The sequence below is a fragment of the Ursus arctos genome, unplaced genomic scaffold (genome assembly GCF_023065955.2).
Source record: "Ursus arctos isolate Adak ecotype North America unplaced genomic scaffold, UrsArc2.0 scaffold_30, whole genome shotgun sequence".
NCBI lineage: Eukaryota > Metazoa > Chordata > Mammalia > Carnivora > Ursidae > Ursus > Ursus arctos.
Window position 1 is genome coordinate 24618455 of NW_026622986.1, and position 24292 is coordinate 24642746.

General features: G+C 46.5%; 1 protein-coding gene across 15 annotated transcripts in view; it reads left to right on the forward strand.

Annotated features, from left to right (window-relative positions):
* Positions 1–24292, forward strand: part of BEND7 (BEN domain containing 7) — a 91750-nt gene that overhangs the window by 45251 nt on the left and 22207 nt on the right. For all 15 annotated transcript variants that reach the window (XM_048219434.2, XM_057304599.1, XM_026479061.4 and 12 more), the window contains one exon: positions 19142–19261. In XM_048219434.2, coding sequence (XP_048075391.1) covers positions 19142–19261 — 120 coding nt within the window. The remainder of the gene's footprint in view (positions 1–19141; positions 19262–24292) is intronic.

Here is a 24292-nt window from a genome sequence, read left to right on the forward strand (position 1 = left end):
CCTTGCTAGGGTTGCCGTCTGGGACTGGCTGCTGAGAGCCTTCCCTCCCCACTGCTGCTCCCCGTTATCTTACAAAAAGAGTAAATGAACCTGATAGCGCTTAAAGGATACTTGGAAACCCACAATTAACTTTACAAAATAATGTGACTTTTAAATGGAGTTAGCAAGTACCAAACAGCCTTTGTTCGTGGCCAGAAGGACATAAGCCTTCACTAACAGAAAATTTCTCATTCTGCAGCAGAATTTTTTCACTTAAAGTGACAGCTGAGTTGTATTAAATAGGAAAAGCTACAGAGATACTACAATCTATGTCATTTCTGAAAAGAATGATTCAGCCTGAAGTGACACTAAAAACAAGATTACTGAATTTGAAAAATGGTCAGTGATGTAACTGAGACCAGCTAAAGTCAGGAAGGGTCCCATTTCGATTTAATGTGGCTGGAGCTTTCTAGAAACATGAGGGTCAAGGTTGATGACGCTTTTCATGCTGAAGCTTTTAAACACATTGAAATGTCGCCAGGAATTGTTTTAATTTTCTTTTTTCAGGACAGTGTATTAACAGTATGAAAGTATTTGGAAATTAGGGAACTAGAAGCGACCGTGTTCCATTTTAATGACAGTAGTGAAGTTACCCTAATAATAGATGGTGATGAAATATGTCATTACAAGTAGAGTGACAGGGGTTCATTCTACCATTTTCAGTTGAGACTGGTCATCACACGATAGTTTGAAAAAGTATATTACACAGAGAACTAGAGAATATACCATCATTTTCTTCATAACCCTCCTCTTTAGCTAGAAATAAAAATGGTAACAAGGCTTCTGCTCCTAATACGAAATAAAGCAGATGATTCAAATCGAAGAAATTAAATTTTCCATATACTTCTTTTATTGTTGAATTAAATCTGGCATTAAAATTCTATTAAAACAGCAAAAACACTTTAAAATGGAGAGAAATCCAAACATAAGCCACCAATTTAAGTCAACAAATATCATATATTCACTTGTTTCCTTGCAGTATTGACTCATAAACATGTATATCTTGATCTAGATTTTTCCCCTACTTACAAAAACAGTACATGCGTGTAAAAATTCCAAACCATAGAAGTGTATAGAAAGCTGAAAGGCCTCCATAGTCATGCTCTTCTGAAGTTACTATATACATTCCTCTTTTCTTTCCCCCTGAAATCTTAATTCAAAGTTTGTGCTAAAGATTTGTCTTTCCTACAAGGACGTTCTGTTTCTAATGGTCAGCCAGAATTTTTACCTGATTTATTCTGCTAATTTTTCATAAGCACCCTGAGGACAAGCTCTGTCTTAAATATTTTTTATTACCTTCTGTGCTCACTAAGCGCTTTACATATAGTAGGGTTTCCATCAATACATGTTGGGTGAGTGAACAGACGTGGGTTTTTATTTTTTATCTTGACTTTGGCCTTCGTTTATAGACATAATGGTTCTTATACTAAATACCCATCCTTATGTCTTCTCCCAACCAATTTGAAATGACTGATGTCAAAATGTTGTGAATTTCTACCAGTTAATAAAATGCCAGTGAAAGAAAAAGAAAAAGAAACCAAAATTCAGTATAAATTGGGCTACAACTCTCTTAATTACCTAATACTTTTACATACATAACCATACTTCCACGAGCTAAAAGTTCATTAACCCACATGTTACAGTATAAAGTGGGTCTTTGAAAGCAGCTAGTGATTGAAGGTCTTATAACTCTCCCCGGGTTTTCTTGCTATTTATTGGTAGAGATAAAAAGGGAAGATTACTCCCCTAACCCAAGTCTTCTGAATCGGAGTCATCTGGGAAAGTGATAAAATGGTTTCTTTGTACATAATAGAACCAGAACCACTCCTGTCACTGCTGGTCTCTGCCACGTACTTTGACAAGATTTTATAAATATTAAATACTGTCTTTCTTCCTCTATCCTTTAAAGGGTAATACACCAATACCGTATTAATTTCAAAAGTTCTACAACCTAGAAATGTATTAAAACTAAAAGTAACGGTAGGGGCTGAATTTTGTTTCAAATGAAGTGATTAGGTTGGGTAAAACAAGAGTGGGGGGAGAAGAACAAAAATCTGTAAAATGCTTATAAATAAGAAAACGTGGATTGGAGAAGACGAGTTTATTGTGGGATTATTAACAAGGCTCTTTGTAGTGATAATTGATATTTCCCATGACAGTATCTTGAAACTAAAATGTAAGTCTCTTTGTAGGGCTCACACTTTTCACGTATTTTCATCTGTTTTATGGTGGTTAACACTTACTGGTAATTCATTAAAAATTCATTTATAAATATGACACAAAGTATTGAGGATGAAAGGATCTTTAATTAGAAGCAGTCACCTGAGCCCTTTGAGTTTAACCCTGTAAAGAAGCAACTTATAATCTTATTAAGTGGAGCCTTAGATTTTAGTGCTGAGGATAGTTCAGTATCTTGGATTGAATTGAGAATTGATTTCATGGCCAGAGCATAGAATGGAGAATTAGACCAGCTAATTCTTGATATCCTATGGCAGGAGACCGTACAGTTTGCCTTAGTGAGACTTATCTAAATAGTGATGTAATCCTCGGCTCTCCAGCACTCTTCAGAAAATAGAGTTGCTCTAAAGCAATTTTTAGAACCTGGGTTCTGGTTTTTAATTCAGCTTCATGGTAATTAGTTGAGAAAGTTTTATTACTACTATAAACTATACTAGAATCTCGAATCTTCTTGCATTCAAAGGAAGTTCTGTATGCCTGTCAAGTGAAAGACCCGACCGACTGCTCTCAGTTTACTACATGCGACACACCAACACACACGTAAGCCCAGACTGCGGCTCCCCCCACGGGCGGTCAGCGCCAATGGTCTGGCGCGGTAGCCGTGGGGGTCCAGTCTCCCTGCGAGGGAGCTCTGCTTGGCTGGTGGCCCTCCAGAAACGTAACTATGCCTCTAGCAAGACTAGAAAGCCCGACCACAGTCAGCATCGCCCTCTCAGAGACTCTGCCGAGCTGACCACCAAAACCTCGCATTTTATCCCAGCAACTCTGGGGACTTGCAGGGTCCATAGGTGTCCTTTCAAAATACTTTGATTTTTCCATTTTTATTGCACATCATTCTGCTTTCGATTTGACCTCACAGAGATGTCATCTGATGTGGTTGGGTGGGATTTACCTCCGATTTATTATTTATTTCTTGCTGGTAACTTCTGTGTATCCTGAGACCTCTCTGTAAGATCGAGGGTGGGCCATCAGATTAGGTTTGGACACCCTCGCAGGGTCGGTGAATTTATCTTCATTTACAGGAGAGGAAACTGAGACTCTGAGAAATTGGTAGGTGGTAGAGCCAGGATGTGGCCCCAGGCCTGTCTGGCTCCAAAGCCACTGTCTAGCACAGTCCTTTCCTTTTCTGAGGAATATCTGAAAGGAAAGAGGAGAGGTGTCCCAACTTTAAATGTCTATCTGAAAATTTAGCATTTTTGGATCCCTTATAAATTCCACTAGGAAGGTGGCCGTACTAGTTATTTAAAATGACCAGTCGGTTACTGTGTAGGCAAAGCATATTCAAAGTGAACTTCTGGGTGGAGAGTAGCTGTGGCTCAGTTTGCTTAGCAGCTGAAGGGCAGGTCCTCCCTTGAAGTCAGTGAGAATCGGTCCCATCGTGCTGGGGAGGAGAAGAGAAGCGTGATCCCCCCCCTAAGGAAAAGAGACACTTCTGAGACGCTTCCCATACATAGAGCTTGGAAGTCACACTGCATGTAAGTAATTTCTCAGAGTTGTCTGTAAATTAAATTCTAGCGGAACTATTTGGCAATTGAAACCAACTGATGAATGCTTTAATTCAGAATCCTTTTGGAAGATGCATAATCATTTGTTAATTTATCTGTTCATATTTTTACATAACAGATCAGCTTAAAACAGGATAAGCTGCATAATATATAACAGCAAAATAATATGTAACAACTCTCTAATTATATCACATACATAGCTGTCTCTCGGCTCAGGAACGCTTACGTAGCTGTGGTGGTGGTGGTTCGTATTTTCCCAATTTTTATGGAGGCGCAGTGACAAGTGATATTGAATCTTGGCCATTCTATGGGTAGAGCCCTGTAGGTCCAACCCCTTCCGTAGCGAGGATTCCCTGAGGTATTGGTTCAACATTCAGACTTCTGGGTCCCACCCTCAGGGACTGATTCAGTAGGTGTAGGGTAGTCCCTGAAATCTGACTTGGACAAGCAGCAGCAGGTGCTCTCACGTGGGTGGTCTCACACCAGCCTTGGGAAGCCGTGCCATCGGGCACCTGAGGCTGACGGCCGGTTCTGACATATGACAGCCTTCCTGTGAAACTCTGTCTCCTTCCTCTGTCCCTTAAGAGCAGCCTTTCTTCTGAAGGCTGCCCTACTTCTCTCCTGGAACAAATGAGAAGATAGTGTGTGCAAAGGCTCTCATCCTCTGAACCGCGGTGGCTGGAAATTATTCGTATCTGTTGTGTTACGCAAGGGTCCCGGTTTCAGACATGCCTGCAGCGCCTCCCCAGGACTTCCCTGAATAACTGCCTGGTTTACCAAGCTGGCAGAAAGGCCTTTCCAGACGTTAGCACGACTCTCACATCTGGATCACTAAACAAATGCTGTATAGTTTTCCACGTGGCCTTCTCATTAAAGGCTTGAAGAAAGCGTGGCCTCCGTTCTTAGCAAGCTCGCAGCCAGTCTCCTCGATCGCAAGTTTGGAGCACTTGTGTAGGCAACTTCTTCACCACGTGTGACACCAAAGCCGTGGTCCTTGCTGCTTCTCCAGCACCAATAAGTCACGAGAACACCAGAACCTTCGCAGTAGCGTTGACCTCACCAACGCAGAATGACATTTGCGTGACAGCAGACATGACAGTTCTGTTAACAGCACCGGCGTCAGTGCCCACCCGCAGGGCCCCGGGAACCAGGGACTTACAGAGGATAAGGCATGGTCTCGGACCTTAACGTGCAGCAGACACGTGAACAGTGAGCCATAGCACAGAACATACTCCAGGACAGAATAAAATAAATGTGACAGCACCCACTACTGAACGGAGGGAGAAGGCACAGAGGGGGTACAGCCCGGAAGAGAAGGCCTCGTGGGATAGGTGTCTCCGAACTAGACCGTGAAGGATGAGAAGTGTATCAAATGCAGAACGGATGGGAAAGGTTAACTACAGGATAAGTGTAATGAGGCCGAAATTAAATAAAACATTGGGTGGAAGCCTTTTGCCCCCAGAACTGTTTAGTCTATTCTGAGTTGATGGGCCTTGAGTCCTCACCAACCTGTTTTCCTTAAAGTGTTTAACTCTGTGAATGTAGATGCCAGGGAAGTGCACCCCAGGGGTTTTCAGCCAGAGCTGCACTTCTCGAAGCTGCCTCCTGAGCTTCCACAGGCCTCATCTCAGGCCTGATGAATCACAATTTGGAGGGTTGGGGTCACAGCAAGTCAGAAGTCTGTCCCTGCTTTGTCACCACACTTCCATAAGCTCAAAAAAAGAATCTCGCCTTCCTCAGAATTCCAGATCTAGCTGCTTGCTACACAAGGAGCAAGTGGAAAGGGGGAGACATTTGTTGAGAAGGTTGCAGCGTCTCATGGCTCCTTCTTCAGCCTCTCACAGAGTGGACAGGAGCCAGGTGTGGGCTAACCCGTGAGGATTCAACTCTAACTCCCAGTCACTGGATTCTTACAAAACCTGCATTTTAACACCACTGCTGGGGTTGACAAAAGCAGCCTCCTGTCAAAAGAGAGAAGTTTCTGCAGTCTGAAAAGGGCCACTCCGGCGTGACTATGCATTACACAATGTTATGGGCACCCTTTCCGTTGTTGACATTGCCGATTTGTCCCTTTATTATGACAGTTTTCTGGTGGACGCAAGTAAAATGTCCTGAGGAAGGGGCACCTTCCTGGTTTGCACGGTGACACCGTGCGGGCCAGCCATGGCCCCGGAAATAGAAAGCGGTGTTTTCTGCGTAGCCCGTCACCTTTTTGGGCGGATCCCTCAATAGCGTGGCTGATCCAAGGTGCTCGCCAGCATCATAAGGCCATAGCGCCACATCTGTTTTCTTTCCCACTGTAGGGGAGCAGACTTGTAGAAGAAGTCCACAGTTGGTCAAATTACGTTCCTTGTAGCTTTTCTCCTGGCCTATCACGGGTGCCAGTAATCTGATGCGAGTTTCCATTCCATTCCGTGAACAGTCATTGACTCTCTCATACAAGCTATGCCTCAAAAATCTGAGAAACACAGGAATTGAGACTCGCTTAAATTTCTGCCCTAAAGGTGCGTATGCAAATGATCACGGAATACTTCTAGTCCCTGTAGTACCACACAAAATAACTAAGGGTGTGTGTCAGCTTCCATTAAGAAAACGCCTTGAAAATCCATAGACTTTCATTTAAAATGAACTGAAAGCTGTCATCGATTTTGGCCGCCCTTAAGACATCTTTGTCTAAAAGCAAGCATGGCTGCGTCTATCCTGTTAAGAGCACCCTTAGAAGAGAGAGAGGCTGCCTCTTGGACTAGTCTGGTCTTCCCACGGGCTGCTCCCGACGCTCGAGTCTCTTGTTACCCTGACTGTGTTTCCAGGTTCTTCTTTCTTGCATCCGGCTCTTGGTGAGACTTTGACAGCTCTCCATGGCCAGCTCCTGGTATTCCTCAGCACCTTAACCTCCCCTCATCAACCGTGTGCCTTTGATCACAGAGCAAATCTAGGATTCGTTATTTTAACTACATCCCTCCCACACGTCTTCGTCATCACCCAGACCATCAGCTTAGCCATGTGCCAGTAAGTGGGGGCCAATCTTAATTAGAAACGTGCACAGAAGCCAGGAGCAAACGAGATAGCCGACAGTGGCGACTAAGACATGCAGAACATGCCAGCTTCACTGCAGGGCTTGGGGCCTGGCCGGGCCTCTTTTGAAAGAGTCAGGTGTGTCCTGCCTACCGCACAGCACACCTCCTGCACGGTGGCGCGGGGCTGACATAGCGCCGCTCGCAATGACCTTGTAGGCAGAGGCACCCACGTTCTGCTTCTTCTGTTTGAATGCTCAGAATTCGCCTCAGGGCCTTTTTGCCTTTGCCCCTAATCCCGCCTACTAACCCAGCCCTGTCGGTTCCTTTCGTCCTCACTCCCTCATCACTGGTCTCTAGCTTCTCTGACAACATCCTAATCCAGCCATGCATCACCCTGTCCTTGATGGTCTGGAAAAATCTCTGTGAATATCTTCCCTGCCCTGCATTTCCCCCTTGAGTTCCTGCGGTGGTAGCATGTGGCCAAGTAACGCTTACTTGTAAACGAAAATTTCCTGCCAGTTTCCCATGTAACCCGTCTTCGGCCGTTAAATCAAGTCCAAACTCTGGCCTCTCCCACACTCACCATTATTGGATTTCTCTTTCCTCGCAACTACGTGTCCCAGTGTTCCTTCCTACCAGGCGGGCCAGCCCAGCGTCGACACTGTTCCTCGGGCGTCACGTTCTCATCACGACTCTGAGTTAGGCTGTGTTCCGGGGCTGCGTCGCTCTTCTCTCTAAACAAATCCAGCTCTTCGTGGTCTGGCCACATCTCGTGGCCTCTACTATGAGACTTTCCCCAGTGTCCCAGCCTGCCTGGATCTCTCCTTTCTCTGTGTTCCTGTAACACACGCTACCTTTGTGTAGTTTACCAATAAATCTTAACTCCTTGCTTGTTACTCATGGTTTATGTGGAAGATGACAGTACCATGTATGTCCCAAACCGTGACGCTTTGGAGGGTGAAGCTGGTGCCCTTGATCATCTCACCGGGAAAGCAGCCATTTTGAGCCATCCTGGACAAATCAGGATATGTGGTCATTCTATTTACAGTTGGACGTCTTGTTGCCTCCGCAAGACCACAAGCCCCTGTAGGGCGGAGACCACGTTCTAGATTGGCTTTGCGTGTTCCTCGGGGTGTGACACAGTGCCACTCACATAATCAATGCTGAATAAATACAGGAAGAAAGGAAAGAGGGGTGGAAGGAATGAGGCGGTCAATGTGTCTTCATGGAAAAAGGTGGCTTCTTAATAATGCCAACACAGCTCTGCTACGTTGGATGCATACAGGGCACGAATAAGGGGATAACTACACAACTCTCCAAGACACCTCAGAGGAGGGCAGCTGAAATTCCAGAAGGCAGAATATAAATCTGAAGATGAGAAGAAACAATGCCAACAGAGAAGTCGAGTGGTGCACAGCACTGGAGGCCGGTAGGAACCTCGTCAGTCAGAAGCGTCACGGTGACCCCGAATAGCAAACCCGCTTTGTCCGGTGGAGGCTCTGAAAGCTGTGACTTGTCGAGTGTCCCACAGCAGCCTCCTCAGTCCGCAGCGTGGAAGGAGTAACGTGTCATGCTTTCATTCATTCCGGAGAGCAATCCTCTTCGGATGTTACATATGATAATGTACTGTGGGACTGGGATTTAAATAAACCCCATAATGGAACCCATCAGCAGGCTCAATGTGCCAGTTCCTGTTTTTGCCATTGCAAGACTTCTTGAAACCTCAGTATGCTTATCCGTCCGTGTGTTTTTTTAGCACTCATCATCATGGCAACGTGGTGCCTCCAAGACGGTATCAAAGAGAAGAGAACTCGTATATTGTCAGCCTCAAAATGTGAGCCCACAGTCCTCCTATAGCCGATCTCAACTAGAGGGGGGTTGTCACCATTGAAAAAAGGACAAGAAACAAAAGCTTAGCTCTGAGGTATCGCCCTGTCCTGACCCTGACGTCACCACCACACAGCACCCATAGGCCTGTAGCGGCCAGGATGGTGGCAAGCACACCGATCCGATGACCTAATCCTCATAGGTGAGGCCCTGTCACCAGCACTGCGCTCCCAGCTCATCGCTCTTGTTCTTCTGACCTGAGCCATCTCTGAGTGTAGGTGGTTGTGAGGGACAGCACGGTACCTGGACTTCCGGAATGTTCCCTAACTTACTCTGGTACTGTGAGTACAGCTTCCGGATTTACTGGCCAGGCCGTGAACTCAGCACCTCATGGAACGACTTCAAAAGTTCATATTGTGTAAAACCTTAGCTTTATTTCTTATTTTTTTAAAGATTTTATTTATTTATTTGAGAGAGAGCGAGCGAGAGAGCATGAGTGGGGCGGGGGGGGGGGGTGGCAGGCCGAAGGAGAGGGAGAAGAAGGCTCCCCGCTGAGCAGGGAGCCTGATGCAGAACTTGATCCCAGGACCCCAGATCATGACCTGAGCCAAATGCAGATGCTTAACCGACTGAGCCACCCCAGAGCCCCAGAAACCCTACCTTTAAAAACAGAGAGAAAAACTCAGTACTTTTCCTCATCATTTATATGCAGAGCAGACAACCACAGCAACACCCCTAGAGCCCGGGTAAAGAGAATGTCCTATGCCCCTTGCCTGACTTCTTGAACCGATGGTTCTCTCAGCTCTGATCTAGAAAATAAGTGAGTTATACTATTTCCAAGATGCCTCCCAAGTAGAATTTCTATAAATCTGTGATTTTTGAAACATTTTTCTTTGCCCAGAAAAGGGAGTAAATAGTAAAACGCCATGACATCAAAACTGGTTATTATCCAGACCTTAATATTTCACAGATATAATTTACTCCCTTGAAATATACGAAACATGTTAAACAAACATGTGTTGTAGCAGCGAGCCAGAGGAAAGTGTTAATCATATCTCCCACTAAGTTGTATTATAAATGAGCTCTGCTGAGGGCTCTCTTGAATCGAAGTAAATTTAAAATTAACTTTGTTTAATTCGAGAAACCACTAAAGGCACTTTCTTTTAAACAGAGATGCCATTGTAGCGAAAGGAAGACAAGGGATATTGTTCTTTTCCCCCAGACTGCTCTGGCCTCAAATCTTTGAGGATCGCTGTGATTAAACAAGATTGCTCAGACCTCAAAGTCCCACCAGCTTGGGGATCCTGAAAGGAGCATTGTGGGTGTAGACTCACTCCTGACCCTGGCATTAAGGTCTTGAAACACTGCCTTCTCTTGGGGGGTAGAAAAAAAGGTGTAGGTTGGCTAATTTTTAAAGTCTCTGCCAGTTCAGAAATTCTATGGTTCAGTAATTTTAGTCCAGATTCTCAGCAGTAATCCTAGAGAATTAAATAAATATGACTGGGAATCAGTGTTATGGATACCTAAGGCCTTTTTTGTTACAACAACCCCCTGAAAATTACAGTCCCGCACAGGGATCCGCACTAGGGGACAAAGAATTCGATGGTCGTTGTGGTCACCCTTCCCTCCGCTTGACCAGCTGACTGCCCTGCAGTCTCCTGTGTAGATAATTCGGGAGGATATTCTCCTTTCATCAGTGAATGCACTATTGTTTGTATTAGTGTATTTTCTTAACTTGTTAACTTTAAAAATTTCATTTTTAGGTGCGATAGTCGATGAACTGTGCTAAATCTTACAGTTAAATGAAATCCCAAATGAACTTGAGGGCTCAGTGTGATCTCAAGACCTGTTGGCTATTTACGGAAGAAATTCTCTGGTTCTCTCAAGTGAAGTCACAGATTAGAGAAAACCATTTCTCCGGTTTTATTCTTTCACGAGCTGCTGCCTGACATGGGCCAGCCACCGTGCGCGAGGGAGCCACGATCTCTGCCCTTGCCAAGTGCAGTCTCAGGGATCACTACGTGCTGTTATTTTGAAAACCACCGGTTAACGAGCTCAGAGGGGCCTTGCCTGAGAAGGTCAGCTGAGAGCCAGGGAGGGGGGCGGGTGATGGACTGATACCTTCCCCCTGCTGCTCCGGGCAGGCAAAGTCCTGAGTCTTCTCCGGGCTCCCCCCCAGCCCTGAGAGAGAGCAGCAGACTGGAGATCCGGCCAGAATTGACGTCCCAGCATCGTCCTAGGAGAAACTCTCCGATTGGCTCATAGGCTGATGGAAGAATGGTGTTTGTCCCCGTTAGCAGTGGTCGTTAGGCCAGAAGTGAAAATAGTATTCCTCTTCATCTTGAATGCATTGAAGACATCTTCCAAGATTCATTTTCTCTCCACCTTACCACTGAGGTTTTAAACAAGTGTTATATTTACTTCATACTCATGCTCTTTTATTTTATTTTTTAAGAATCAAAGTGTTCGGGGCACCTGGGGGGCTCATTCAGTTAAGCGTCCAGTTCTTGATTCCGGCTCAGGTCCTGATCTCAGGGTCATGAGATCGAGCCCTGCCTTGGGGCTCTGCTTTGGGCATGGAGCCTGCTTAAGACCCTCCCTCTCCCTCTGCTCCTACCATCTCCTTTCTTTGTCCCTCCCACTCCAGAGTAACCTGAAGCTGGTGCGAATCTTTCTTCCTTCTGTTTTTCTACATTATTGCTTGTGTGTCCATAAATCACCCGTACTACTGTCTCGTGAATTTATGAATCCACATGCACAGCCTCATACTGGACTTTTGCAAGTTTGTGACTTTTTTGAGATTTATCCATATCAATACATTATAAATCTCATTTATTCACTTTAACCGCTAACCACCCTATAATACACAGCGATTTCTTTCTGCAGTCTTCTGTTAAGGGGCAGTTAGGTGGTTCTTGCGCACGGTTACTGATGGCGACAGTCACCTTTGTGTTTCCTGCGGTTCATGTAGGAGTTTCTCTGGGGGACGCACCAGGGAGCGGAACTGAGGATACGAGCATCGTCAGCTGCATTAAGCATTTTGCCAAATGGCTCTCTCATGCGACACATCACTTCCATATCCACCAGCAACGAATAAGAAATCCTATTTTTCCTCCTTCTTGCCAACATGTGGTGTTAACCGACTTTAATTTTTGCCCCTTCTGATTGGTCTCAAGCAGCACCTCAGTAGTGGGTTCCCTGACTATTAAAAAGATTGACCGTCATTTCACATTTACCGCTATTTGCTTATTTTCCCTCTGTGAATTTCCATCCTTTTCCTATCTCTCCAATAGGCTGTTGTGTTGACTCCCATGAATTCTTCTGTCACTTTCATCCGTTATAAATGTTTTCTCGTATTTTCTCACCTGTGAAACTTTGTATATGATCTCTTTTATCACACCAAAGTTAAGATTTAACAGCCAGATAGACTACTTAATGTTTCTGGGGTTTTTTGGTGCCCAACTTCTCTCCTCCATGATGATATATAATTGTATTCCTGATTTTTTTTCCCCAACAAAGTTTTAAAGTTTTATCTTTTATATTCAGATCTTTCATCCCCTTGGAATTAACTTTTGCCTAAAATGTGAGGGAAGGATTTAATTTGTTTTTCTCTCTGGGCAATCAATAATTTTAACACCATCCTCTTTTTTTTTTTTTTTTACATGAATTGTAATTCCCCCTCAGTCTTCTACCGAGCTCATACTTTACCTGTTTACACTTAGTCTTTTGTCCACCTCTGAGTCATTGCTACAGTTTTCATTAGTTTGGCATTGCAGGAGTTCCTAGTATCTCACAGCTCGCGCCCTCCCTCCGCCTCCTTCCCTCTGCTCTCAGTGCTCTTCTTCCTCAGCTATGACCTGTAGTAATAACTGGCGTGTTATTTCAGTCTCTGTTCTGATCATTTCACCCTCACTGTTGAATGATGGGGGGTCCATTGGGGTTCTGTGTTCTAGACTGAGGGTTGTTTTTGCAGAACAATTTGAAAACATCCCACTGTCTTCGAGATTTGGTTCCTATTGTGGGTCTGCCGTCAGTCTGTTGTTCTTTTGTAGATAACGTATCTTTTCCATCTGGTTGCTTTTAAGATCTCTTTGCCTTTGGTATTCTCTGTTTTCTTTATTTTAAGTGTAGGCATATGTTTTGATTAATTTGCTTGGTTGCCTAATTTGTAACTGTAATAGAAGGGTTTGGTGGTCATTCATGTGTAATCGACGGTGGATTAAGAATCAGGCTTTATTTGAGGTGCCAGGATGGTTCAGTCGGTTGAGCATCCGACTCTTGATTTCAGCTCAGGTCTTGACCTCAGGGTCTTGAGATCAAGCTCTGCACTGGGCTCCACACTGGGCATGGAGCTTACTTGAAAAAAAAAAAAAAAGAAGAAGAAGAAGAACCAGGCTTTACTCCAGTGTGTATAAAATGTTCTCTTCAAGAAGGCTCTTTTGGTCTCAAAACACAGTGTCTCTAACACTCCCTTAGGAAGAAGCTGTTTTGCGAGGCTGCAAAATAGAAACGTTCTTGGCCTGACTGCACGCTGCCTCCCTTCCTCCCAAGTGACACCTGTCGGTCTCTCTGGCTCCCTTCTTCTCTGTGTACATCTGCTTCCTCCTCCTACTTACCAGCTGGCTTCCTCCACTGGGTTCCTCCCCCCACACACACACAGTTCTGGTTTGCAAGGTGTGGCCACTCACGCCGCAAGGTCTCAGCTTAGCCTACTACTGCTCAAGCCCTCATCCTCTCATCGCTTGCTCTGCTGAGAAGCTCATCCTTCGTGCAGTCAGTCTGTGGCTTGGCTTCCCTTCGGTCAAGCGCCCATCCGTGCTGTGGCCAAGCTGAGGGCACAGGTACAAAACATTCCTGCCTGCTTTGGCTGCGGGGGCTGGGTTGGGATAGGGGAAGGGGAGGTTTCCCAGAGGCAGCCTTGAGCTTGGCCAGCCCCACACCATCCAGCTGCCTTTGCTTCAAGTCAGACTTCCTGTTGAGTTTTTCATTCCAGCACTTTGATTCCAAGAAGTGAGGGTACTGGGTTATGACATCAAATGTTTCAGATACTAGAATGATAATCCCCCCCCTTACACATTAATTAATTGCATCATAGCTTATTGATCAGTCCCTCGTAGGTTTAGTTATTGCGAGCTGGTTTCTCAGGTGTGAACCTGGGTGGTCTGACAAAACCCGAGTTTGAAGCTGCACAGCCGAGGGACCCTGCCTGGTCCAGTAGCATTTGCCCTGAGATCTGTGGCATCAGAACAGCCCGCACCATCCGCCAGCCCTTCTTCTAGCTCTTTCCTTTTCTCTCCCAGTACCCCAACTTCCACATTTCTTGTGACTTTAATAAATTACTGGAATGGGTGTCAAGCCTATGACTTGTGGATTTCAGCTGTCCCCAGGAATTTTGGAACTGAAACGCCATATCATCGTCAAAGAAAATATATTCTCTCTTAGAGCCAAATAAAATGTGCACCAGCGTCCTCAGTCTCAGAGTTGAAAACACCTAGAGGCCCGTCCTCCGCAAGGCCCAGTCTCCTTCTCCCTTCCTGGCCTCAGGCTGACCGATCCCTTTGATCTAGAGGGGAGGTGATCTCACACACCTGCCTGGTCCTCTCCCTTCTTGTCCCCTGTGCTTCTGTTTTGTGCAGATGAAAGTAAGACCAGCGTTCACAGCATTAACTTAGCTATTGATTTGCTTCTATTTAGAATTCAGTCATTATTCTTTTATAAAATCTATGTGCTCATATATAACTTTAAATTAAAAATTAAATAATTTATGTGGAAAATAATCCCTATCAGCCATGCGGTCCGGGACCGGTTACTTAACCGCGTGTACTTTGATTCTGTCTCTAAGGCAGGATCACAACACCTGCACCAACAGGTTACGGTGACCATTAAATGAGATAGATTATAACGTGCTTAGTGCATGGGAAGCTGCACATAATAGTTTTAAAAGAGTACAGGGAAGAGGGGGCCGTGGGAGGGTGCTGGTGGTCTTTGGGCTCACATGTGAGGAGGGGGAACGCGGCAGCCTTCAGGGAAACCTCATCGGCTCCCCCTGCAGCTTGGCACCAGGGTTCCCTCTCCTTGGCACAGCCCCAAGACCCAATCACAGAGAGAGCTCTCTTTCCCACTGGTCCCTGGCCCTCTCGTGCTCTGGGAGATGGGCGGGGCCCGGGACGACCGGGCTTCGGTAAGGCTTGACGTCAGCCTTGATTACTACTTGTCTGTTTGACCATAACTTAAAACTGCGTCATCAGATCAGAACTCGGGCTCTCTCTGCTGGCCAGCTGTCGCCTCTTCTGAAGGGGCCACAGAGAAACTGCAGCTCTGCGGGTCTCCTCCTGCTTCTCCAAGTGTCTGTGCGATCCAGTGACTTCCTTTAAAAATCCACCCCATATTCTGCTTTTCCCAGCATAGAGAGCCAGAAAAATCCAAATGAAGGGTCCTCTAAGAGCTCCCACCGTGTGAACAGACAGCTGTTTGGGGAAGGTGGCCAGTCCGCGGTGTTCTCAGCATGGAGCATCCGGACACGCCACACACCGCCTATTCATTGATGATTACATTAAATGCTGCGTTTCCCAGGGAAGGATCTGCTCAGCCACCACCAGCTTATTCATTATTTATATACAATTAAAGGGCACGGTTCAAACGAACACAAGCGTATGAGAAAAGTCATTATTCATGTACAGATCAAATTGAACATTTGTCATTTCCCTAGTGACTTAACATACTCTTTGTACCTTGGGACCTCAAATTATATTAGGCACAGGAGATGTTTTAACTCTTTTTCTTAGTCTAATTGTTGGCTTTAATCCGCTTGCTCGGATTATTCGGACTTGTTTAAAATTAGTCCTTGCTTCTCCTTAATATAGGAAAATAGAAAAAGAGGGAAGTTTCTTTTTAGTACCTATTGCATTCTAAGGATGAATGCAAATTGTTCTATGATTCTTAATGACCCACCATTAACATAGTAGGAAACCCCGTGCATTAATGCAATGCCTCTTTTCACATCATTACTCCTAATGGAACTGTTACCAGGAGAATAGCTTGACCTTTAGCTATAGATTCAGACAGCAAAACATATTCTGCTTACTCGATACCTCTATTCACATCGCACATTGAGCATTTTCGGATCAATGCAATGACAATCTTTTGGCCTTGTTCTAAGGCCCCATCTGCGCATGTAACAGAGAATAGGATTCCATCTTCAGTAGATAGATCAAGTTAAAAGTCTCTCTTAAGTTGGAATGTAATCCATGAAATCAACTGTCAATAATACGCCCAGTGGAAATATTTGTTGGTTTAGGTATTTTCTGAGAAGCCTAATGCTGTGTCTTCAAAGGTCTCAGACACAGACCCCGAAGACACAGATTTCCCTGGCTTCTTTTTATTATAACTGGATACATTTTAACTGAAAGGAGAAAAAAGAAATAGAAATTATTGCCTTTTTCATGGGTGACAGAGTACTTGAGCCCAAGATTAGCTTACAAGGATCTGCTTGGAAGTCCCTCATGGAGTGGGAGGAAACGTTCCAGAACCTTCCCTTTGGTTCTCCTGAACTTGGCCATTGACATGCATGGCTGCCGGAACTCATTTTGATGTTGGCATAACCCACATTGACTTTGAGATTTGGAACCACTGTTTTCTAGTGTGTGCGAATTTGGACACATGCATTTCACAATCTAAGAAAAGAGGGGTTGCTATGGAAATTAATTATACAAATAATATCGCACGGAGGGAGATGTTTACCTGGTAAGATGATATAGTCAGTCATTTTTGTGGTACACATTTTCATATAAACTAAGAGCGTGCTAAATACAATTATTTTCTTTTTGTTAAAATAGAACTTCGAGAACCTTTTGGCAGTTCTCTGATTAGGAAATGTTATTGTGGGCATTTGGGCGTAATACAGCCTTGTTCCTTTAACTATATTCCATGAATTAAAACTTCCTAATTAGTCTAAATTCATGAGCTATTGTATCTGCTGCCATTAGAAACAAAACTGGAAAATATGTGTGTTCATCAAATATTAATTGACTTCTTACTCAGTACAGGGCACTGTGGTTGGTGCTTTGAGGGGGACAGGATCCTTAAGGACTCTTGACGTGGTCTCCGATCTGGCTTAGGAGATTCGAGAGCACACCTACGCCCCGGGATATTACTTCATCTGCCTCCCTCCGGAGTAGAGACCGCCGGCTTTCTCATGCCCATAGGCCATATATTGGACAGCCTGGTTGACATTCTCCTCGATCCTTAGTTCTGCTTCCTAATCATCGCCTTCCTCTGCTCGGCTGGGGCTGGAGTGGACCCTTCCCATCAAGGCTCTTATCACAGCTACACACCTTCCTCTCCCTCACAGGTCCTGCTGGCACCCTGAGTGACTTCACTGTCCTCATGAAAGATCCGCCTGACCCCCCAACCACATCATGTCCAGACCTCGTGCACGGTGACCGCACCTTAGCACTCTCATGCAGAACTTCTCCACCGCTGATGCTTTCTTCTCTAGCATGATACTCTCAACTGCCCTCACTCTATGGCACCTCCTTGCCAACCCCACCGATATTCCATTCCCTGATCCCCATAGATTTTTCCAATCATCCGAGCCTCTTTCTGGCTTTGCTTCCTTCCCAGATTTGGGGAGGGAGAGGAGGAGTGAAGAAATCAGAGGTAATGAAGTCCAGCTGGCATCTGCAAGCATTTTATGTCCCTGTCCTCCTGCCTGAACCATCCAGCAGAATCCTCGCCTGGACCAGTCCGACCATCCCGTGGCGCCACCCTTAGCTCGGAGCTGCAGGTGCCACGGGACTGCTGCCACCACCAGCGCGCAGGGGTCCCTTATGCTCAGCGTCCTCACGTCCTTGGCCCGCTGCTCTCCTCTTCCTCTTCTTCTCAGAAGCAATTCCAGACAGTCCCCACACTCTCCCTACCCCTTGCCACTGAGTCACTGAGGTCTCAGGAGCAATTGCTCACCTAGACCACTTCTAAACCCACCCCAGCTCCCCTTCCCCCTGGGTGCAGAGGGGAAGTCTTCCTCCTGTTCAAGGGCAACCCCATTTCCAGATCCCACCACCTCAGTTCCTCCAGCGTGGTTCCTGTGACTGTCTCCTTCCTTCTTCTGGATCCTGCCTTCTCCAGAATGTAAACCATGCTCACGTCTCCGCAACCTGAGCCCTCCTCGCACCCGTCCCCTCTTCTCTTCCTTCCCCCACTGAACCCGGTTTTTCTGGAATGTCATCTGTGGCCGCCCCACCTCTCCCCTGAGGAGCTCCAGTGACACTTGGCAAACCGCTGTGCCTGACCCTCTCTTCTGCGCTTCAGACTGATGTCCCTTGTCTTCATTAGTGCCGCTCGCTGGTCCTTACAAGACCACCCTTGCCGGTTCTCCTGATTTCGCCAGTCCTGTGCCTTCAGCTCCTTCCGGCTGGGTTCTCTCTGGCTCTGTGCTGGCCCAGTGCGCTGTTCACTCCATCTGCTCTCCCTGGCCAACATGTTGCTGTTCTAGCTACCACATATAGGTATGCGCCCCTCAGGCCCGTATCTTCTGCCTGGACCCCTTCCCTGACCTGCAGACTTCGGTGCCAAGTAGCTGCTAGCCAGCCCCAGCGGGTGCTTCGCAAACACCCCAAATCAGCACATTCCAAACCGAACCCAGTACTGCCCGCCTTTCCCCTCAAATGTTCCCTTTCTCCCATATTTACCAGGTCACAGGATTCACCAGAAATGCCAGTTCTAGACACTGGTCCAGTAACTCCAGCCGCCTTCACTCTAATGTTGAGTGGGCCTGGTCCCTACTATTTTATCCATATCCAATATTAGCTTTTTAACATTGTTTTTCTGATTTATTAGATATAAGGTGTGTTTTGCACTTCTTTGGTTTGTATACTGGCTGACCATTTTTCCTAGATGCACTTTGTCCATTTACCTACGAGACTTCCGAAGTTGTTCTTGTATTTGAATGAACTTCTTGTTTCGGTGGTGGACACCGGACCTCTTCAGTCATATTTAGCACAACCAGCTTTTCTCATTCTGATGAAATGTTTCTTTTTCATTCAGTAGAAGTTTTACAGTTTTATAGAGTTGAATCTGTCAACATTTTCCCTTGCCCTTTCTTTTTAAAAGAAACCTTTAAAACATTAAACCTGCCAGTATTTTAAATACCACGAAGGCAGGGTGAGCTGACTGCGTGCTAGGTCTCGTCCTTGCGGAGAGCGAGGTGCACGGAGGGGGCGTGAAAGTGCCCCGCACGGAGGGCAGCGGCCCTGTCCACAGCAGCGCCAGAAAGAGCAGTTCCGTTAGAACTACTTCTGGTTCAAGCACCATCCAGGGTGTATGAGCAGGATCCTGCCAGCCTGCGTCTTTACCCCTCTGTGTATTAGGGAACACAAGACAGACGTTGAAGATACCCCCTGCAGAACTTAGGCTTTCCAGAAAGACACTTTTTTTTCTTCTTGGGATATATTCCTATTTCAGATCTGCGTGGTTTATTTGTGAAAGTATTTAACGACATTTCATATTTTCTCTCAGTTTTCACAGAAAAATACTGCACTGCTCACCACGTGGATAAACTTCCTGGCCCGAGAGACTGGGTACAGATCCTGCAGGATCAAATCAAACTGGCCAGAAGAAGGTTAAAAAGAGGCTCAGGTATGAATCAGCCACCAGAAAAGGATCGCCAGCAGCCCTTCACTGAGTTCCTGGCTTTGTCAAAGTACAGTCCCCGCTCTAGGGCACTTTGCTGTCTTTGGTCTGTTGAAGGAAAAGCTCCATAGAATGTGCCGTGGTTTTGCATTTTAAAGTCTTATTCGAGTGCGGTTCGAAATTCACCTGAAGATTAAATAGTAAAAATTATGTCAGGCCAAGAAGGTTGCTCGTTTGGTTCGTGGCCTCGTGTGTCCTACCTGTGAAGCCGGGTCTCTCTTTTGTGGTCGCTTCTGTTTGCTGCTGAGTTTTGCTTGTTTCGATCTGCACGACTTTATAAAAAGTACCAGTTGCTTGAGGTAAAAAAAACCAAAAAAACAAAACAACAATCCTCCTATCAGCAACACCACATGAAATAGGCAAAGGGGTTTTAAGTCAAATAGATATTTTTCAAATCTGGCTTTGGCAGTTCTGAGATGATTTTACCCAGGAATGCGAATACCAGTTGAATTATGATTATTTAGGTTTGGTGATTTGAGGTCTCAAATGACAGTGGGCCCATTTACCAGTGAAGAATTCCTTTGAGGTCCGTTTTCTGCCATCATGTAAGAATCATCATCCCTAGGAGGCCACAAACCTCTAGACGCTATTTTTTAAACAAACAAACAATTCCGATCAAAGCTCAGGACGCCTGGCCCGCTAAGAGCCTCGGTGCTTCTGTAGCTGGAGAGCGCAGCCCTCGGGGCCGCGCTCCAGACGCTGACTGCTTGCCACACGGCTGCCTGGTGCCGAGGCCCCGGGGAACAGCAGCGCTCATGCGGGGGCCTGGGTCTCTGCCAGATCCCTTGTGTGAACTCGCAGCATGGGGAACAGGGAGCGGCCCCCGGGGAGAGCTCCTGGCACAGGCTGGGAATGCCCTCGATGCAGCGGGACATGGGCAGCAAGGAACCACGTGCATCTCCAGGCTGAAAAACCTTACAGCTCTCTTCTGTAAAGTAGCTAGCAGAACTCTAAAGTATTTAGCCACAGCCATTTTTTTTTTAACTGAAATCTTCCTTTCCTCTTTTTTTTCCCCCATTTGCTTCCTTTTATACGAATTGATGCCCTTCACAAAGAGCAGTGACTACTGCTATTTGTCATTGGTAGAAACGTAGTGTCGCATCAGGCAGTCGGTTGTAGTGGAGTCCAGACCTGGCTTTCAGGTCTCTCTGTTCTTCACAGCCCTGGACCTCGGGCAAGTCACTCCAGCTTTCCAGGCCTCAGGGTCTCCATCACGAAGCAGACAGCTAGAGAAAGCCTGCTTCGCAGTTGTCATGAGGTTCCAGACATACGTCATACGTAAATGTCCCCATAAACTAAGCTAATGTGCCTTTTGAAAATGCCTGCGTTCTCTGCAGCAGCACTGGGGGGGGGGGGGGGTCCTAGGTCAGGGGGCCAAGCAGCCCGCCGTGCCCTGCAGTCCCCTCTGCTTCTGTCGTCCCAGCATAACTGCTACTGACGCCCTTTGCGCCTGCGCAGGTTTTCGGGCTTGCATGCTAAATAAATCATACACTCGCCCTTCCCCCAGGTCTCTCCTTTTCCTCTGCCTCTTTCTCTTCATCTACAAATCACCGCAAATAAACGCAGCAGGGGCACAGTGGGAAGAACAGGTCAGAATCCCTAGCTCCCAAATTCCTGGGACCTTCTCTGAGCCTCAGGCTCTCCGTTTATGTAACAAGACGAATACCTGCCTCAGGGCTGTTTTCAGAGTTAGAATCAGACAATGTAAGTATTGCCACTAATATAGAACTGACACGTAATGCTCAAAAAATGTTCATGCCCTTATCCTCCTTCCCTTTGCCAGCCCCAAACAAAGCAGAACTATTGCTTTATCCCTGCCATTTCTTAAAACCACCACTGTCTTTTTCTCCTGGACAGTGTTGGTCAAATTTCCTCCCAAAGGGTTTGCATTGCCTGAGTTGGCTTCCCCGTCCCTGTTCACTTCAGAACCCATTGCCTTTTGCCCTCCGGCCCCACCCCCGTTCAGAAACTCCTGCTGCATTGGTGGGATGATCAGATTCGCTTTCTGTTTACAGTAACACTCCACTTGACCTGCTTGTTGATTTTGACTCCAAGGGCTCTCTTCCCTTGGGCTCTGGGGCCTGCCTGTCTTTGCTTCTCCTCCCCTTCTCTCGCACTGCCTTAGGGCTAGTCCACAGCCGCTGCCTCCTCCAGGGCCTGCCTCCGAAACCCAGGGGCTTGCTTTCCATTCTTGATGCTGTTGTTATTCTGACACCTCACCCAGGACTTGAACCGTCCCACCATCGATGGCTCACCAGTGTGCTGCTGCAGACGTGGCTGTGTCCCAAGATCCTAGACTTCATTCTCTGAGAATTAGATACTTCCACTCGCTTCCTGTCTTCCCCAAATACAATCCCGTCTGCACACCCCCTTCAGCATCACAGCCAGCCCCACACTCCTCGCCCACTCCTCCTCCTGCCACGGGCCTTGAGAGGGCCCCGGCCCTTCTCCTGCCCCAGCCTCACCGGACGCCTCCCTGTTCTGAACCTTGCTGGGCTCTCTGCCTCGGAAACAGCACCTCCTCCTGTCACAGATCATAAAGGATCCTTCCTCCTGGAGCCTTCGTAGGTGGCCCCAGCTCTTTGGTCTTCTGCCTCCAGAATAGTGGCACTCCTGTCTCTTCCACTGACCATGAGATCCCCAGGAGCAGGGTCTGCATCTGAGTCGTGTTTCTGTCCCAAGTGTGTGGCCCATCATGGGCACACAAGAATATTTGTCGACTGAACCAACAAATCAGTCAGTGGAAGAGAAGAGTCCATAATCCACCACGCAAAGGTCTTACTGTTTAGTTCGTCCTGGTCACATGAGATCCTGGATAATATTCTAGCAGTTCCTTACCTGACATCCGAATACTGATTCCATGCCCCCCAGGACCCACAGGGTGGCAACATCCCTGAGCTCTGTCCCTGGGGACGAAGTGCCTAGGACTCCTGGGGACTCCTGTGGCCTCTCACATGGTCGTCCTCGAGTGCCCCTTCCTCCCTCCTCCTCAGGCGTGTTCTCTCATTTCCTTCCCTGCATCCTACTCCTTAGTCCCTTCCTGAGTCCTCTCTTCTCCCTTCTTCCCCCAAACTTTCAGAGTCTTGAGTCACAGTGGCCTGACCTCACTCAGGGTAGATTAACTGAATAACACTTAGGAAGATTAACTCCCCTAGTGGGTCTCTCACCCCTTCTTATGCTGAAGGTCTTCTGCCTCAGCCTCCCTTGCCTCGCAAAGGCCCCCTTTTATTACTTCAGCCTCCTTAGACTTCAGGCTCCAGGAACGGGCTGGGGGGGAAGGGTCACAGTTGAATGACAGGTGTTACCAAGACAACTGCCCAGTAGAATACACATCAAAGAACCCCTCATTGAGCTCTGATGCCGTGTTGGGTGCTGTGTCTCCTCAGTTTTATGTCCCAAGTCAGACTTCATTTATGAAGCCTGAGTGGTGTCTTTGCTAGTAAGTATAAGTTGGCGATCTTGACTGTTTGGGTATGTAGGAACTTCATTTACCTATTGGGGAAATTGTTGATGCCCCAAAACCAGAGAGGCTAAGTCGAATAATCAGGCCTGAGAGAAATCTAAAATTTGCCATAGTGAAGAGACCTGAATTTAGTACTCTGTAAGCCCAAAAGAGAGGGCAAGGCCAAAGTACCCCAAGAACCAGCCACTTGGCGACCTTCTGGTGCTGCACACACGGGTCCCAAGGACACCAGCAGCTTCTAGCCGGAGGTGGGTTAGCGTGTTCGTGCACTTCAGTTCCTCCACAGAGAATCCCAGAAGCCGCCTGGAGTCTGTGAGCTCCACAGGGGGTGGGGGGGTGTGAGAAACACTTGGAGCAACTTGGGAGCTTGAGGGGAAAGAACTGTATAAATCCAGAGTATTGATGCTACTAATTCAGGAACTACAGAGCCAACTCAGAGGGAGGAAGAGGAGGGCTTTGTGTGACAGAACACGTGCCTCTAGCTGAGGAGAATGATTACAAGTCCCTGGGGGACCTGAAGAGTTTAGGTTTGAAGAGCAGCCTTCGAAAGTAGAAGACATGAGAAGTAGAGAGAATATGGAGTCTATATCGAGTGTATTGCGGAAGGCTATTTTCAGACACAGAAACAGCCTTTCTGGTGTCAAAAGGAAAACCACAGGCCCAAAATGGAGTCTCTTGTGCTAGGTCACATCACCAAACTGGAGTGTAATACCTAACCTGACAGACTTTCAACCTCCCCAGGGAACATAGTCTTAACTGGTCAGTCGGCAGTTTTCTGGTTGGCACCAATAAAGGAATCTGTCACATGGACCCTCTCCATCTCTCCATCTCCCAGAGCCAGATGAGGTAATCCCCCTGATAAGACCCTTTTGTCCCCAAAGGAAGGTGGCCTTACCCACAATAATCCTTTTTTTCTGTTTATGACTTTCGAGTCTTGTCTTTTAAAACCTTAATGCTCTGCCGGAGCCCTTTGGAGCTCCCCTCTTATTTGCTGGATGGGATGCGGCCTGATTCCTGAATCACTTCCCAAAGCCAACTAGATCTTCACATTTACTCAGTTGGACTGTGTTTTTTAACACTGGAAATAGCCCACGTGACTAAAATAGGGGGTTGGGTTTAAATTTTGTTTCCTCATTGTAAGGTAGTGTGGAAACATCTTCAACATACAGACTTTGTACCATTCATTTTTTAACAAACAAAGGGGAAAATCTATTTGTAAGCTGATGGGGAAAAAAGCTGATCTTGATATAAATTTATATTTGATAAAAAGAATTTTGTTTCCTCATGCTATATCTTTTATACATAAGCACACCTCTTTTTTTTCCTCCTAGTGTCAGATGCTGAGACCAATTACGATGAGCTCAGGTCTCCATTCCCTTCCCTGCTTTCCCCCGGCAAACGCACATGCACACAGTGGGGACTTTCCTCCACATTCCTGTTTCTATTTCCCACAGACTGGCCCGTGAACACATTTCTTAACCATCCCAGCGTCTGTATTAGTAATTCACAGGACA